This window comes from Martes martes (genome assembly GCF_963455335.1).
Source record: "Martes martes genome assembly, chromosome: 8".
Lineage (NCBI taxonomy): Eukaryota > Metazoa > Chordata > Mammalia > Carnivora > Mustelidae > Martes > Martes martes.
In genome coordinates, this window is record NC_137895.1 from 131,689,627 (window position 1) to 131,707,137 (window position 17,511).

General features: G+C 35.8%; 1 protein-coding gene across 1 annotated transcript in view; it reads right to left on the reverse strand.

Moving 5' to 3' along the window:
* LOC308347274 (ankyrin repeat domain-containing protein 26-like) overlaps positions 1–17,511 on the reverse strand; it is a 144,182-nt gene that overhangs the window by 79,802 nt on the left and 46,869 nt on the right. Inside the window, exons 12-16 of the mRNA XM_080810517.1 lie at positions 10,173–10,340; positions 8,252–8,285; positions 7,764–7,905; positions 2,305–2,518; positions 451–634 (exon numbers count right to left, since the gene is read on the reverse strand). Of these exons, the coding sequence (XP_080666643.1) occupies positions 451–634; positions 2,305–2,518; positions 7,764–7,905; positions 8,252–8,285; positions 10,173–10,340 (742 nt within the window). The remainder of the gene's footprint in view (positions 1–450; positions 635–2,304; positions 2,519–7,763; positions 7,906–8,251; positions 8,286–10,172; positions 10,341–17,511) is intronic.

A 17,511-nucleotide genomic window follows, 5' to 3' on the forward strand; every position in this document is an offset into this window, starting at 1 on the left:
TCCAAAACTGGGGTGCCTGGGTAGCTCAGTTGGTTAAGTGTCCCAGTCTTGGTTTCAGCTCAGGTCATGATCTCAAGGTTTTAAGATCAACCCTGAGTCAGGCTCTGCACTCAGAGTTGCTTGAGATTCTTATCCCTCCCTTTCCCTCCCCCTCTACACATTCCCCTACTCATGCTCTCTCTCTAAAAATAAATAAAATCTTAAAAAAAAAAAAGCCAACATGCATATTTATCTCAATTTACCCTCCATCCCTTCATTCAGAAAATAGACATAGCGTTTATACGAGAAGCCAAGAATTCCAATAAATTAATGATCTTAGCTATAAATATCATAGTTCCTATTAGTATAAAACTAAATTTTTATCTACTTTATACCTAAGTAATATACATTAAATCAAAGGGTATTATAAATAATAGTGATGGAAATATGAAATTTTTATCAAAGACTTACCTGATTGAAATTATTTCTTACAGTCCTCAATTCCATATCTAGTGCTCTAAGATTAAGTTCAAGTTCTTGTTTCATTTCAACTTCTTTCTTATACTGCTCTTCTTCTCTTGTTAGTTGCTCCCGAATCTTTTCATGTAACATTTCAGCAATTGCTCTGTTCTCGGTTTCTTGTTTTAAAGTAAACCTGCAAATAAATGTGCTTATTTTAAAATTTGTTTTGTAAGCAATAAAAAACTCATGTTATGATCTGCTTCCACATATGCTGTTTTTTTATCCAAATGAAATTTCTACATTCTCAATTTTTTTTTCCTTTCTAGGGCTCATGTTTTTAATTTCTCACTTCAATCTCTTCCAAAAGATATATATAGTTGAAAAGAAGCAATGAAAAAGCATTGTGCTGCTTAGTACTAAGTTTTAGTCAGTAATAACTGTGGGAGACATTGTAGGGAAAGGAATTTTGAAATTATTCAAGAAAGAATGGAAAATTATTGTTTTTTCTACATAGTCCTAATTACTCCTCCATTAGAAGAGATAATTTAGTTACTATTTAAAAAAGAGAAGTTGCTGTTTATAAAAAAGTTATAATTCACTACAAGTAAATTGCTACTTCATGAAACATCACAGGTACAGCCGTGTAAGACAGTATCTGCAGATGCATTTACACAACATACACCTGCAGATTACTGTGATCCAGGACCAGGCTAGGGAGTCGAATATTTGTTGCCCTATAATTTTTATGTTTCTTCTTCTGCAATACTCTCAATTTACCTTATTGATTATTATTCATTTCATTTTTTTAAAGATTTTATTTATTTATTTGATAGAGAGAGCACAAAAAGGTGGAGTAGCAGACAGAGGGAGAAGGAAAAGCAGGCTCCCCGCTGAGCAAGAAACCCAATGGGGGACTCAATCCCAGCACCCTGGGATCATGACCTGAGTCAAAGGCAGACACGTAACCAACTGAGCCATCCAGGTACCCCTTATCAGTTTTTTTTTTTTATTAACATATAATGTATTATTTGTTTCCCCTACTATCCATTTAATAAATCATTTAAAAACCCCTTTTATAACAACACAGGATCTATATTAAGTAAACAATAAAGAGTAATATGTGCTTGCAGCATAGGCTTTTGAATTAATTTTATCAACATATAAGAGAGATGCTGAAAAAACATAGCAGTAGTCCTTTTCCATTTTACTTTTTAGTCACACTAAAATTAGTTTTAGAAAAACTAATTTTAAAAATGTTTTCTGTCTCGAGAAAAATGGCCATTTTATACCCTGTTGATGGGTCCAATTTAAAAATAGGATGAAAGAACATTTTTAAAAATTTTTATACTTTAAGTAAACAATAGTACATTGAAGAATTTATTCCAAGTAACCAGAAATGTATAAACAGATTTATATAAAAAAACATTGCTTACAGCATTAATTAAAGTATAGAAAAATGGGGGTAAAAAACCCAAAATTCAATTTGTTAAATAATGAGGTTTCCACATGGTGGATTTCTATATGGTCATTAAAATTATATTTGGAATATTCATTAAATTATTAAAAGCTGTTAAGAACTTGCTGTATTATTTTGAAGAATCTCATACTTCACAATACTAAAGAAGTTTTCTTCCCTATAAAATCCCAGAAGGTAAGTTAGCAATTTTAAAACTTCTACACATCTGTAGTATAAAAGTAAATAATTCTAGGGGTGCCTGGCTGGCTCAACTGGTAGAGCATGTGACTCTTGATCTCATGGCTGTGAGTTCAAGCCCCACATATATTGGGTGTGGAGCCTATCTTAAAAAAAAAAAAAAAAAAAGTAAATAGTTCAAGTATTTCCTTAAAACCAAGATATCATACCTCAAACAGTAGAGTTCTTGCTCCCATTCCACTTTTTGAAGCTCTAACTTCGATATCATTTCTTTTGTTTCTAATAGCTCCTTTTGTAGTTCATTAGCCTTATTTTCCATTTTTTTATTTTCTCTTTTAAGTTGTTCACAGTGATATTTTTTAAGATCTATTAATCTTTCATATGAAAGAACCGCCTCCTGGATTTTCAATAAACTGACAGGATCTACATCAGAGAAAAAACAAAAACAAATAAAATATATAGGGCACCTGGGTGGCTCAGCTGGTTAAGCATCTAACACTTGGTTTCAGCTCAGGTCAGACATAATCCCAGAGTCGTTGGATCGAGCCCTGCATCGGGCTCCACTCAGCATGGAGTCTGCTTGAGATTCTTTCCACCCTTCCTCCCTACCCCTCTGTTCTTTACCACACCCCTAGTCATGCTCACTCTCAAATAAATTAATTAAATATTAAAAAAGAAAAAGAATAAAATATATGAGTACTTTTGCATATAAAGGACTGTATGCTTTCACATTCATTCATTCATACATTAAACAAATATATATTGAAGGATTTCAATATGAAATATATTACTGGGATGCCTGGGTGTCTCAGTTGGTTAAGCATCTGCCTTCAGCTCAGGTCATGATCTCAGGGTCCTGGGATCAAACTCTCCATTGGGCTCGCTACTCAGTGGGGAGTCTGCTTCTCTCCCTGCCCCTGCCCCTCTTATGCACTCTGTCTCTCAAATAAATAAAATTTTTTAAAAAGCAAAAGATATTACACTAAGCTGTGCAGATCTCTGGCTTGTATTTAGCTTAAAGTCTAGGGAAGGAGAAAACAATTAGGAATTCAGATAGTTCCTATAATAAAAGAGTTCTAGGATCACATAACATAACTTGATCTACGGTAGGAAGGGAAGATTTCCCTGAGGAAGAGATAACTATTCTGAGAAATGAAGGAGGAGCAGGAAACACGTGAGCAAAGGAGGAAGGAGAGCATTAAAGACAGTCTACAGCATGTGCCAAAGTTCTATTGCAATCTGCTTCTGGCCAAGATGGAGTAACAGGTACTGATTTATCTTCCTACCTGAAAAAAGCCAAACAAAAACAGGTAAAATACACTTTAAAATCACTTTCAAGAAAAAGGAATTCAGGCAATGAAGGACAATGATCCCTGAAAACACAAGAAGTTAGCCTAACACATACTGGAGCTCACTGCCTTGGCACAATTTCCAGGCCATGACACAGGTGAAAAAACTGAGATAGACTCCACCAGACTCCCTGAGTTGAGGTGATGAAACTGAGTCCGGTGAAACCAAGACAGATGAGATCAGCGGTCAAAGCACTGGCGAGGAGAAAGCAGAAAAAAGAACGAACCCCGGAGAACAGAAGAGTAATAACCAATGCATGCACGTAAGGAAATCTCCTGTGACCAGGGGAAAGATCCATCTGGAAAGAGCAGAGGAAACCCTGCCTGGTGCTCACACGGCACCAGGGGCAGTATCTATCCCCATTAGCCATGCTGGAAAAACTCATAACCCGCAGCACAATGAATAGCGTAAGTAGGTCGTGCCTCAGCAGTGGGGAATTATGAGCTCTAGGCTGAACACTACTCTGGATTCACCTAACAATTCATAAGAGCAGGACGGGAAAGGATCAAACTGTTTGTCACTAACTTAGCTAGAACTCCAAAGAAAGCATAAAAAGGTAAGTGGAGGCATAGAAGCTATTTTTTAAAAACTAAATAGCACTTACAGAGATGTAAATTATATCACACATGAAAAACACACTGGATTTTCCAATAAACACATATGAGACAGCTCAAAATAAAAGACTGAAGTTTGACATCTGAAAACTGTGAGAAGCTAATATACAATTTCCCAAAGAGGCAGAGGAAAGGAACTAGAAAAAAATATTCGAAGAAAAAATGAGGGGGGCACCTGAGTGGATTCGTCAGTGGGCGTCTGCCTTCAGCTCAGGTCATGATCTCATGATCTCACGATCTCAGGGTCCTAGGATCAAGCCCAGTGTTGGACTCCCCAATTAGAGGGGAATCTGCTTCTCCCTCTCATTCTGCCCCTCCCCCCTGGCTTGTGCTTGCACTCTCTCTCTCTCTCTCTCTCTCTCCTTCTCTCTCTCAAATAAATGAATAAAATCTTTAAAAAAAGAAAAGAAAAAATGGCCAAAACCTTTCTAAACTTAATGAAAACTCTAAACCCACAGATCCAGAAGGATCTGGCTAGGAGTGAAGAAAAGAAAGTAAACCTTTATAATTTTCTTAAACGACATATGATGTGTTATAACATTACTAGATGGAGGACTATGATGCTTACATCATATACTTTAGGCCCTAATCACCAAAATAGCAAAACTAAAGAGTTACAGCTAGTAAGCGAAATACATACATACACATAAACACATAAATAAAACTAAATCATAAAAATTACTTGCTTAATCCAAAAGAAATCAGAAAAAGAAGAGAATGGAATGAAGATCGGAAAGGACAAATTGAAGTCAAACAACATGATGACAGATTCAAATCAACTACATCAATAATCACAGTAAATGAAAATGGTCTAAAAGTCTCAATGAAAAGGCAGACTGTCAAAATGGATAAAAAAGGAAGACCCAGCTATCTGCCACCTATAAAAAAAATGCACTTTAAATGTAAAAACTACAAATGTGTTAAGGGGCCAGAAATATGATAGACCACACTAACACTTGGCAAAAGAAGGCTGAGCCTGAGCGGTTACATTAATACCAGACAAAATAGATTTCAAAGCAAAAACATTAGCAGCAATAAATAAGTTCATTTAATAATGATAAAAGGGTCAACTAAAGGAAGCATAATAAACCTAAATGTTTATGCATCTATTAATAGGTTCAAAATACATAAAGTAAAAATTGACAGAACTTCAGAGAAACAAGCAAATTCACAATTATAGTCTGAGAGTTCAGTAGGCAGAAAATCAGCAAGGACTTCGTAGACTTGAACACTACCGTTCTTCTCAAGCATCCGTGGAACACTTACCAAAAGAGACTATATTCTGGGTCATAAAATAAATTCTAATAAAAGGAGTAAGTCAAAAGAACTGAAGTCATAAGAGTGTGTTTTGTGACCACAAAGAAATGAAATTAGAAATCAAGAATAAAAATATCTCTGGAGAATACTCAAATATTTGCAAACTAATTAACGCCCATCTAAATAAACCCTGGGTCAGAGCGCCTGGGTGGCTCAGTTGGTTAAGTGTCTCCCTTCGGCTCAGGTCATGATCTCAGGGTCCTGGGATCAAGCCCCACACTGGGCTCCCTGCTTAGAGGGGAGTCTGCTCTAAGACTCGCTCGCTCTCGCTCTCTCTCTCTCACTCTCTATCTCTCTCTCTCAAATAAATAAAATCTTTAAATAACCCCTGGGTCAAAGAAGTAAGGAAAAAAGAAATTAGAAAATATTCTGAACTGAATGGGAATGAACATATAACACCTAAGAATTTCTGGAATCCTGCAGTAGCAGCACTCACATGAACATTTATAGCACTGAATGTATATACTAAAAAAGAAGAAAAGTCTCAAACTGATGACCTTTGGCTCCACCTGAAGAAATTAGTAAAATAGTAGTTAAAAAAAGTTTGATAAACTTTGGTTATATAGAAAAATCTGACAGAATTTTTTAAAAAGCTACTAAAACTAATAAGTAAACTTACCAAGTTCAAGAATGAACCTGGATCCATACCCTGTATCTTAAATAAAAAAGAACTCAAAATGGGAGTGCCTGCATGGCTCAGTCAGTTAAGTGGCTGCCTTTGGCTCAGGTCATGATCTCGGGTCCTGGGACTGAGTCCTGTGTCCAGCTCTCTGCTCAGCAGGGAGCCTGCTTCTCCCTCTCCCTCAGCCTGCCATTCCCCCTGCTCATGCTCTCCCTCTCTGTCAAATAAATAAATAAACAAATAAAATCTTTAAAAAAAAAGTGGATCTCATGGATCACAGATCTAAATGTAAGACCTAAAACTATAAAACTTTGTTATTCAACTGCGAAACTTCTAAAAGAAAGCGTGAGAGAAAACCTCTGACCTTGTGCTAGGCAAAGATTCCTCAGATAGGAACACCAAAAGCAAAAATCCATAAAAGAACAAAGGTATAAACTGGACTTCATCAAAAAGAAAAACTGCTCTTCAAAAGATACTGCTGAGAGAATGAAAAGTCACAGACTGGGAGAAAATGTTTGCAAAAAAAAAAATACAGGTGATAAAGGAACTATATCTAGAATATACAAAGAATTCTCTAAACTCAACAGGTAAGAAAACCTAATTTTTTAAAAGGTTTTATTTATTTGTTTGACAGAGATCAAAAGTAGGCAGAGAGGCAGGCAGAGAGACAGGAGGAAGCAGGTTCCCCACTGAGCAGAGAGCCCGATATCGGGGCTCGATCCCAGGACCCTGGTATCATGACCTGAGCCGAAGGCAGAGGCTTTAACCCACTGAGCCACCCAGGTGCCCCAAGAAAACCTAATTTTTAAAATGACAAAGGATTTGGACAGTTCAAAGAAGATATACAGATGGCAAATAAGCCCACGAAGATATGCTCAACATTATAAGTTATTAGGGAAATGTATATTAAAACCATAATGATACATATACTACAGACCCATCGGAACATCTAAGACTTAAAAAACTGACAATACTAAGTGTTCATGAATATATAGGGAGAAATCAGAACTCTTACACATTGCTAGTGGGAATTGGAAATGGTGCAACTACTTTAGAAAACCATTCGGCAGTTTCATAATGAGGGAATACAAAGAGACACGAGACTTAAGGGTTATTACCTGCCTGAATTACAGTTAAGGTTTCATATGCATATACATATGTCAAAACTATCAAATTATACACTTCATAATGTGCAGTTGCCCTAACTTAAGCTGTTGAGGGGAAAAAAACCTCTATTATAAGAAAAAATATCTAAAACAGTGGCTGAGACACGGACAGAAGAATATGAAACAATCCAAGATGAAGCTGAGAACTGTGGTTTTTCACCCCAGAACGATGAGACGTAATAACTAAGCTTTAAGCAAGGGGGTCACGTGATGAAATATAAATTTTTAAAAATATATGGTAACTATGGTTGCAGTGTAGACCAAGATTCTGGGAAGTGGAATGCCAGGGAAAACAGTCCTGGGTCGTTTCAGTTTTCTAGGACAAATGTAGTGGTAACCTGACCTGACCTTGGGTGAAGGCACACAAGAGGAGAGTTAACACACATCAGGTGTGCCATTGCCATGACGAAAAACATAGTGGAAATTACAGCTCTTTGGCTAAGAGTATTCAACATTTCTCTATTTTCATATAAAACGTATTTCTGAGATGAGTAGCTCTATAACACATCAGTGTTGTATGGTACAGCACTAGACAAGAAGTGCACATATTACTATAGTAATGTACATACAAAGGCTTCATATTTACACAAGGGTCTTACCTTTACAATCCATGCGATGTTGTTCAATTAGCGACATGCAAGTCATATGATTAGAGCAAGGCATGTGGAAACCCTCCGAAATTGTTTCAGATGACAGAGTTAAGTCATCAAAGTCATCCATAGAATCAATTTGCTTTTTGACCTACAAATAAATAATACTACTTCAAAATGTCCCCTAAATGTTGATAAAATATACTAAGTGTAGAGAGATGATAAATACCCGTATCTTTTTACAAGAGTAAAAAAAAGGTACTTTCAAAAGGACTGATTTTTATCAAAATGACCTTTATCAATAACTAGTGTTTCTGAACAACTTTTTCAACGTATATGTCTGTACAACAAAGGCAGATTTTCTCTTTTTTCACTATGCCTTTCCTAAAGTAATTTTTTATCATGGAATAATATTTCTGATAAACATTATTTATCAAAATAACGTAATAAAATAAAAATTTAAAAATAAATGAAAAAAATTATATGTATATATTTACCTTTTCCTTGTCACTAGATGTTTCCTTTGCAGATCTAAAAAAAAATCAATTCTTTTCAGGCAAATATTAAATACTTAACATACAAAGAATATCTAAATCATATCTAAACTATATTATTAATAATGTTAACAAAGCATTAAATTTAGATCACACTGACAAAAAGCAAAGGAAAATCATAACGTTACTTGCATTATTTGACATGAAGAAACATACCACATTTTTTGTCATCATTTTCAATAAAAACAAGCTTTTACTGGTTCTAAAAACTATTTGGAAAGTGCAAGTTAAGTTCTTATATGAAAGAAACCCTTTTTTGATAATCATGATATTAGTGTTTTGAGGATCTACTGTGTAAATACTATGCATTATTATGAAAACTTCACATGTTTTAAAGGTATTTTAAGCCTCACAACAATCTTATAAACGTAGGTAATTATATTGGGTATTTTACACAGGAAGAAAATGAGGCACAGAAAAAAGTAACTTCCCAAAGCTGGTACAGGTGGTCAGGAGTAGACCCAGAATTCAAATCCAGGAAATGTGCCTTCAAAACACGTGTTTTACAGTATATGGTGAAAGTAATATTTAAGTGTTTTTAAGTAATCTGATAGCAAATGAATCTATGCGTATTCCATTTTTAGCTATAATTGTAAATAATAATTCATGAATCTTAACCATTTTTTTAAATAAAAAACTTCATATGTAGGCAATATTGAAAATCTACTTTCAAACAACTCAAGATTTGCTTCTTCTAAATAAGTTGATCAATGCGCATTCATTTATTCATTCAACTGTTTATTCACAAACAGACACTTATTGAGTATACTATGTAGGTGTCAATGACACTGTTGGTACAGGAATCTTCAGCTTTGTAATTTAGAACTTTATAAACCAAAAGTAATAATCTATGATAGATTGATAGTTTTTTTTTCAATTATAAATAAAATCTTTCCCCTTCCCCCAGAATCTAAACAAATATTAAGTAAATATAACCAGATAATTCAAAGTACCTAATAAAACCATAGCTATTCATGATACTGTCAAAGGCACTGAATATCTGAAATTATCAAGGAATGGGGACGCCTGGGTGGCCCAGTGGGTTAAAGCCTCTGCCTTCAGCTCAGGTCATGACCCCAGGGTCCAGGATCAAGCCCCACAACGGGCTCTCTGCTCAGCAGGGAGCCTGCTTCCCTTCGTCTCTCTCTCTGCCTGCCTCTCTGCCTACTTGTGATCTCTGTTTGTCAAATAAATAAATAAAATCTAAAAAAATTATCAAGGAATGATTAGTTCTATTCAGAATGGCCTAAGGTTTGTATATTTACTATTATATGTATAGTTTTAAGTGAATGAATGATAGTATCTGCATATTCAATTATATGAGAATACTCCACGGTGGAACCAATTCTGAATAAACAATTTCTTGACACAAAACTACAAGAATAGGAATACTAAGGACAATTACTATATCATCTTTAAAAGAATGTAATACAATCAATAAGCTTTCTAACATTTGGAAATGTGAAAAAAATTAAATAAAATAGCCATGCCTATCTCCATTGGATCATTTCCGGGAGCATACAAAGGTATTCTAAAAGCTCCCATCTTAAAATTAAAAAATAAAGAAAATTCTTTTGAACTCCACATTCTTTTTCATATCATCCATTTCTCTATTACCTTTCCCTGTAAAAATTCTTTAAGGAGTTCTTTAAGTTTATTCATTACAGTCCAGCTTCCATGGTGACTATTGAAACTGCTCCTTGTCAAAGTCACTTGTCCTCATCTTAACCTTTGAAGCAGTGTGTCTGATATACTTGAGTATTTCTTGTCTTCACTTGTACCTACGCTACAGCATTTTATTTCCATAAAAAGTAATCACTGTTAAAATTCCTTCAGAAGGAAATAAAGAATTTGTAGATTTTACCTTCCTTCATCCTGATCCATTCCACTTGAAGTGTTGTCATCATTCATTTGTAGAGGATGAGAAGTTAGAGAAGGGGCTTTCTCAAACCTTGATGTAATCACAGATTCTTTTGATGTTTGTTTTTCTTTATCCCCTTTCCTTACTTCCTTTATATCCAAAGCAGGAGCACTATTTTAAAAAAATCCATTTAAAACATCCATTAAAAAGCTAATGTTTTCGGGAGCCTGGGTGGCTCAGTTGGTTAAGCCACTTCCTTTGGCTCAGTGGTCTTCTCCCTTCTCATGCTATTTCTTACTCTCTATCCCTCTCTCTCAAATAAATACTTGACCATTCTCTTATACCATACACAAAGATAAACTCGAAATGGATAAAAGACCTCAATGTGAGGCAGGAATCTATCAAAATCCTAGAGGAGAACATAGGCAGTAACCTCTTTGACATCGGCCACAGCAACTTCTTTCAAGACATTTCTCCAAAGGCAAAGGAATCAAAAGTGAAAATGAACTTTTTGGGACTTCCTCAAGATAAAAAGCTTCTGCACAGCAAAGGAAACAGTCAACAAAACAAAGAGACAACCCATGGAATGGGAGAAGATATTCGCAAATGACACTACAGACAAAAGGCTGATATCCAAGATCTATAAAGAACTCCTCAAACTTAACACACACAAAACAGAAAATCACATCAAAAAATGGGCAGAGACATGAACAGACACTTCTCCAAAGAAGACATACAAATGGCTAATGGACACATGAAAAAATGTTCATCTTCGGTAGCCATCAGGGAGATTCAAACCAAAACCACATTGAGATACCACCTTATACCAGTTAGAATGGCCAAAATCAACAAGACAGTAAACAACAAGTGTTGGAGAAGATGTGGAGAAAGGGGAACTCTCTTACACTGTTGGTGGGAATGCAAGTTGGTGCAGCCACTTTGGAGAACAGTGTGGAGATTCCTCAAGAAATTAAAAATAGAACTTCCCTCTGACCCTGCAATTACACTACTGGGTATTTACCCCAACGATACAGATGTAGTGAAAAGAAGGGCCATCTGTACCCCAATGTTCATAGCAGCAACGGCCACAATCCCCAAACTGTGGAAAGAGCCAAGATGCCCTTCAATAGACGAATGGATAAAGAAGATATGGTCCATATATACAATGGAATATTATGCCTCCATCAGAAAGGGTGAATACCCAACTTTTGTATCAACATGGACGGGACTGGAGGAGATTATGCTGAGTGAAATAAGTCAAGCAGAGAGAGTCAATTATCATATGGTTTCACTTACTTGTGGAGCAAGTAATAACATGGAGCACATTGGGAGATGGAGAGGAAAAGTGAGTTGGAGGAAATCGGAGGGGAAGACAAACCACGAGAGTGGTGGACTCTGAGAAACAAACTGAGGGTTTTGGAGGGGTGGGGGTGGGGGATTGGTTGAGCCTGGTGGTGGGTATTAAGGAGGGCACATATTGCATGGAGCACTGGGTGTGGTCCATCAACAATGAATATTGGAGCACTGGGAAAAAATTAAATTTAATTTAAAAAAATCTTTTAAAAATTTTTTTTAAAGATTTAAAAAGCCAATGTTTTCTAATAATTTCACTGGTCAAGAATTAAAAAAAACCCAATTTTTTGTAAAATTCTGCTACCCATTTCAATTCATTTATTAGTTCACAGAACAGTTATGAAGTCCAACCATATATAAGCAAATACACATCCCTTGCTTCAAAGACTGATCAATATACAACTACAATACAATGTCTTTGTGGTGACAAAGCAGCTGTGGACCTCTTTGTAGGAGCTGTGGAACCAAGCACCATAAACCAAGGGACGCAGGAAAACTCTTGCCTACCCATGCATCAGATAACAGGCACACTCACTACAGTCCCAGCTATGGACCCAGCAATAGCCCATAGACTGGCTCCAGCCCCTTCCTCTCAACCACATCTGGGAGCCCCTGGAAAACACTTAGATAATCACCCATTGACAAAAGAGCTTTTTTAGAAAAACTAGATTTCCTACAGTAAAGTTCCAGCACACCACCAGAGCAAAAACAAAACAAAACAAAACAAAATCAGGTTTGGATACACTGGAAAGGTAGTCATTAAAGACTACTTCAAATGCAAAGACAGCAATGTAAAACTTCAAAGAATATAAAAAGTCAAGGAAATATGATACCACAAAATGATCACAATAATCTTCCAGTAATTGATTTCAAACACATGAAGATCAGTAGTTTATCCAAAAAAGAATTCAAAATAGCAGTTTTAAGTAAACTCAGTGAGCTACAAGAAAACACAAAAAGCCAATTCAGGGGTGCCTGGGTGGCTCAGTCTGTTAATCACCTGACCTTTGATTTTGTTTCATGATCACAAGGTCATGAGATCCAGCCCAGCATCAGCCTTATGCTCAGTGTGGAGTCTGCATGTCGCTCCCCCTCTGCTACTTGCCCGGCTCACACACGTGCTCTCTCTAAAATAAATAAATAAACAAATAAAATCTTAAAAAACAAAACAAAACAAAAAAACAGTTCAATAAAATGAGAAAAATACTAGATGAACAAAATGAGAAGTTTAATAAAGAGTTGGAAGGGCACCTGAGTGGCTCAATGGGCTGAGCCTCTGCCTTCAGCTCAGGTCATGATCTCAGGGTCCTGGGATTGAGCCCCACATCGGGCTGTCTGCTCAGTAGGGAGCCTGCTTCCCCCTCTCTTCAGCCTGCCATTCTGCCTACTTGTGATCCCTCTCTCTGTGTCAAATAAATAAAAGCTTAAAAAAAAATGCTGAGAGAAAAGAACTGCCAACCAAGAATACTTTATTGAGCAAAATTATCCTATAGAAATCAATCAAATCAAATCAGTAAGTTTGATACACATTAACAGAATGGGAAAAAAATTACAAGATCATCTCAATATGTGCAGAAAAAGCATTTGACAAAATTCAACATCTTTTCATGATAAACACTCTAAATAAAGTGGGTACCAAAGTATCATACCTGAACATAACTAAGACCACATATGAAAAACCCACAGCTAACATCATACTCAGTGGCAAAACACTGAAAGTTTTTCCTCTAAGTTCAAGAATAAGACAAAGGCACCCACCTTACCACTCGTATTAAACATCAGACTAGATAAAGAAATGAAAGGCATCCAGATCAGAAAAGAAGAAATCAAACTGTCTTTGTCTGCAGAGGATATGATCTTACATACAGAAAATGCTGAAGACACCACCAAAAAGCTGTTAGAACTAGCAAAGATGAAGGATACAATATCCACATATACAAATCCGTTACATTTCTATACATTAACCAAAAAAATCTGAAAAGGAAATTTAAAAATACCATTCACAAAAGCATCAAAAAGAACAAAATACTTAGGAATAAACTTAACCAAGGAGGTGAAAGATATGTACACTAAAATCTATGAGACTTTGATAAAAGAAACATCAGACACACAAATAGGAAGATATCTCATTATTCATGGATTAGAGAAATCAACATTAAATATCCACGTGACTCAAAGCCATCTGTAGATTCAATGCAATCCCCGTCAAAATTCCAGTGACATTTTTCAGAGAAATAGGAAAAAGAATACTTAAATTTATATAGAACAAAAAACACCCCAAATAAGCAAATCAGTCCAGGAAAGAACAAAGCTGGAAGCATCACACTTCCTGTTTTCGAACTGTTACAAAGGTACAATAATCAAAATAGGATGACCATTCATAAAAAAAAAAAAAAAAAAACACAAAACGCAAAGAAACAGAATCAAGAACCGGACAATAAACCCATGGATATAGTCAACTAAAATTTGATAAGGGAGCTGAGCACACTCAAGGAAGAAAAGATAATCTCTTCAATAAATGATCCTGAGAAAACTGGATATTCACATGCAGAGAATGAAACCGGACCCCTAACTTACACCACTCACAAAAATTAACCCAAACTGGATTAAAGACTTAAATATATAACCTTAAACCATAAAACTCCTACAAGAAAACGGGGGAAAGCTCCCTGACATTGATGTTGGCAATGATTTTGGATGTGACATCAAAAGTACAAGCAACAAAAGCAGAATCGGTGGAACAAGCAATGTTTCTGCACGGCAAAAGAAACGAGCAACACTCTAGTTCCATTTACGTTGAATATATAGGGGAAGGAAAGGAAAAAATAAGATAAAAACAGAGATGGAAGCAAACCATAAGGGACTCTTAACTAGAGGAAACAAACAGGGTTGCTGGAGGGGAGGTGACGGGAAGATGGTCTAACTGTGCGGTGGGCATTAGGGAGGGCACTTGTGATGAGCACTGGGTGTTACATGCAGGTGATGAATCACTAAAGTCTACCCCTGAAACTAGTAATACAATATATGTTAACTAAGTTGAATTTATCTAAAAAACAAAGCAGAAACAAGTAACATAATGAAAAAGCAACCTACACAATGGATGAAAATATGTGCAAACCACACTATCTGAAAAAAGGTTAATATGTAAAGTATATAAGAAATTCATAAAATTCAACAGCAAAAAACCAAATACAATTAAAAACTGGGCAAGGCATCTTAATAGACAGCTCTCCTCAGAAGATATTCAAATGGCCAACAGGACCAAAAAATGGGCTCGACATCACTATTCATCAGGGAAATGCAGATCAAAACCATAATGATATATCGATCACCTCACACCTAATAAAATGGCTTACAACAAAAAGGGAAGAGATACCACTGGCAAAGATGTACAGAAAAGGGAATCCTTACACACTGTCACAGGACTGTAAACTGGTACAGCCACTATGCAAAACAGTGTGGAGGTTCCTCAAGAAACTAAAAATAGAACTATCAGAATATCCAGTAATCCTATTTCTGGGAACATTCTGACAGAAATGAATCAGTATCTCAAAGAGGTACCTGCGCCTCTATGTTTACTGCAGCATTATTTACAACAGCCAAGACATGGAAACAACCTACATGCCCATCAGGGGATCCACGGATTTAAAAATGTGGTGTATATATATATAGGAGAAGGGAGTTGAGGGAAATTGGAAGGGGAGGTGAACCATGAGAGACTATGGACTCTGAAAAACAACCTGAGGGTTTTAAACGGGCGGGGGGGGTGTGAGGTTGGGGGAACCAGGTGGTGGGTATTAGGGAGGGCACAGATTGCATGGAGCACTGGGTGTGGTGAAAAAACAATGAATACTGTTACGCTGAAAATAAATAAAAAATTTAATTTAAAAAATGTGGTATATATTTACAATGGAATATTTTTAGCCACAAAAAAAAAGAGGGAAACCCTGCCATCTGTGACAGCATGAATGAACCTTGAGGGAATTAAGCTAAGTGAACGAAGTCATCCAAAAAGACAAATACTCTATAATCTTACACACGGAATCTTGAAAAAAACACATTTATAGACTTGTGGTTGCCAGGGGTAGGAGGCTGAGGGAAATGGATAGATATTGGCTAAAGGGTACAAACTTCCCATTACAAGATTAGTAAGATCTGAGGGTCTAATGTACAGAATGGTGATTACAGTTAATAATACTGTTACATATTTGAAAGTTACTAAAAGAGTTGCTAAAAAAGAAATGATAATTATGCGAGGTGATAGAGTTATTAACACTATTATCATTTGACAATATAAAAGAGTATTAAAGTAATACAGGTATACCTTACACCTACACAGTTATCTGTCAATTATACCTCAAAAAATCTGGACAAAATTCAACAATACTCACATGTCAAAAATAGCAATAATCTGATTAATTTTGTTTGAAAATAAAATTATTTGAGGGTGCCTGGATGGCTCAGTCAGATAAGGTCTGCCTTCAGCTCAGGTCATGATCTCCAGGTCCTGGGATCGAACCCCAAATCAGGCTCCCCGCTGAGCTTCGCCCTCTCCCTTTGCCCCTCCCTCCTGCTCATACTCTCTCTCACACAAATAATTTCTTCTTAATTTTCTTAAAGAAAATGATTTGGTAACTTTTGTATACTTTTACCTTACTATTTAATCCTAACATAAAAAGCTAGATTTACTAATACAAAATTATAATTACTTTTTCATGGACTAAATGCATGCAAGAGAATATTATTAGCATATAGCTACCTAAACTCACAAAAAGACTAAATTTCCCACAAGAGATGATTAATTTAGGAATTGAACATGAGCCCCTCAGAGCACTGAAAACAAAAACAAAGCTAGCAATTACTGTTTTAAAACTGTTAAACAGATAACTATTCTAGTTAAAATTTAACATCCAAAAAAGAAGGATCTTCCTGAAAGCAATTATTGAACAATCTCTCTCGACCTAAATTTCAAAAATAAATCTATAATTACAGAATATGAAATAGCTTTCATTTTGAACACAGTTGATAGAAGCAACTTTTAAATAGAAAAAAATCTAGTTAAAGTCGCCTCAAACTTAGGGTGGGGGGAACCCAAATAGGAATAGGAAGCCATAGTAACAAGAAGCCACCATATGCAGTTTTAAATGCGTGTAATTGATCAATGCCTACTGGCCTCACTCACCAATCAGGCAATGTCAGCTCCTCCTTTCTAAAAGAAAGCCAATATGGAACAAAATCACTCCAATACACATGCCTCGAGTGCCAACCAACCAACCAACAGTCTCACCCAAATTACCATGGTGTTTCAGATGATGACAAACCACTTAATTCTCTGAAAGCCCCCCAAACCTTAAACTCTACTCTTCCCAAAACCCTATATAAGAATAGCAGACTTCTCTGTCAGAAAAGACTGACCAGCATAGTTCTCTCTTACTAGTAGGCAATAAATTCCAGCTTCATCTTCTTAGTTTACATATTGAGGGCTCATAATCCTTTTGCAAGAATTGTTAAAATCTTATAATAATTTACAATCATATTTCATTTTCCCTAATAAAATATAAATGAAGTTTGTGATTCCTTTGATCCATTTTACTATAATTAAAGCTAACATAAATACCAGTAAAAGAATAAGTAGCAAGTAACCACAATATTGGGCCCCCAAAAAATTAAAAAAAAAATGTATACAACTGACAGGTTAAATTGTCAGAAGGGACCCATGTCAAACTTTCCTTTTGTTTAAGTGAGAATCAGTATTATGTTAAAAACAATACATGCAGGTTAAACCCCATTCACTCAATAAACATTTATTGAATAGAACTATATATGCTAGAACATTTTCTAGGCACTGAGAACATGGCAATGAACAGATAAAAATCCTATTCATGAGTGAAGTAAACACAAAAAACAATAAACTACACAGGCAAAATAGCCAGTAGTAGAGGAGAAAAACTAAAGCAGAGAAATCAAATTTTGATGTGCTATAGGATAA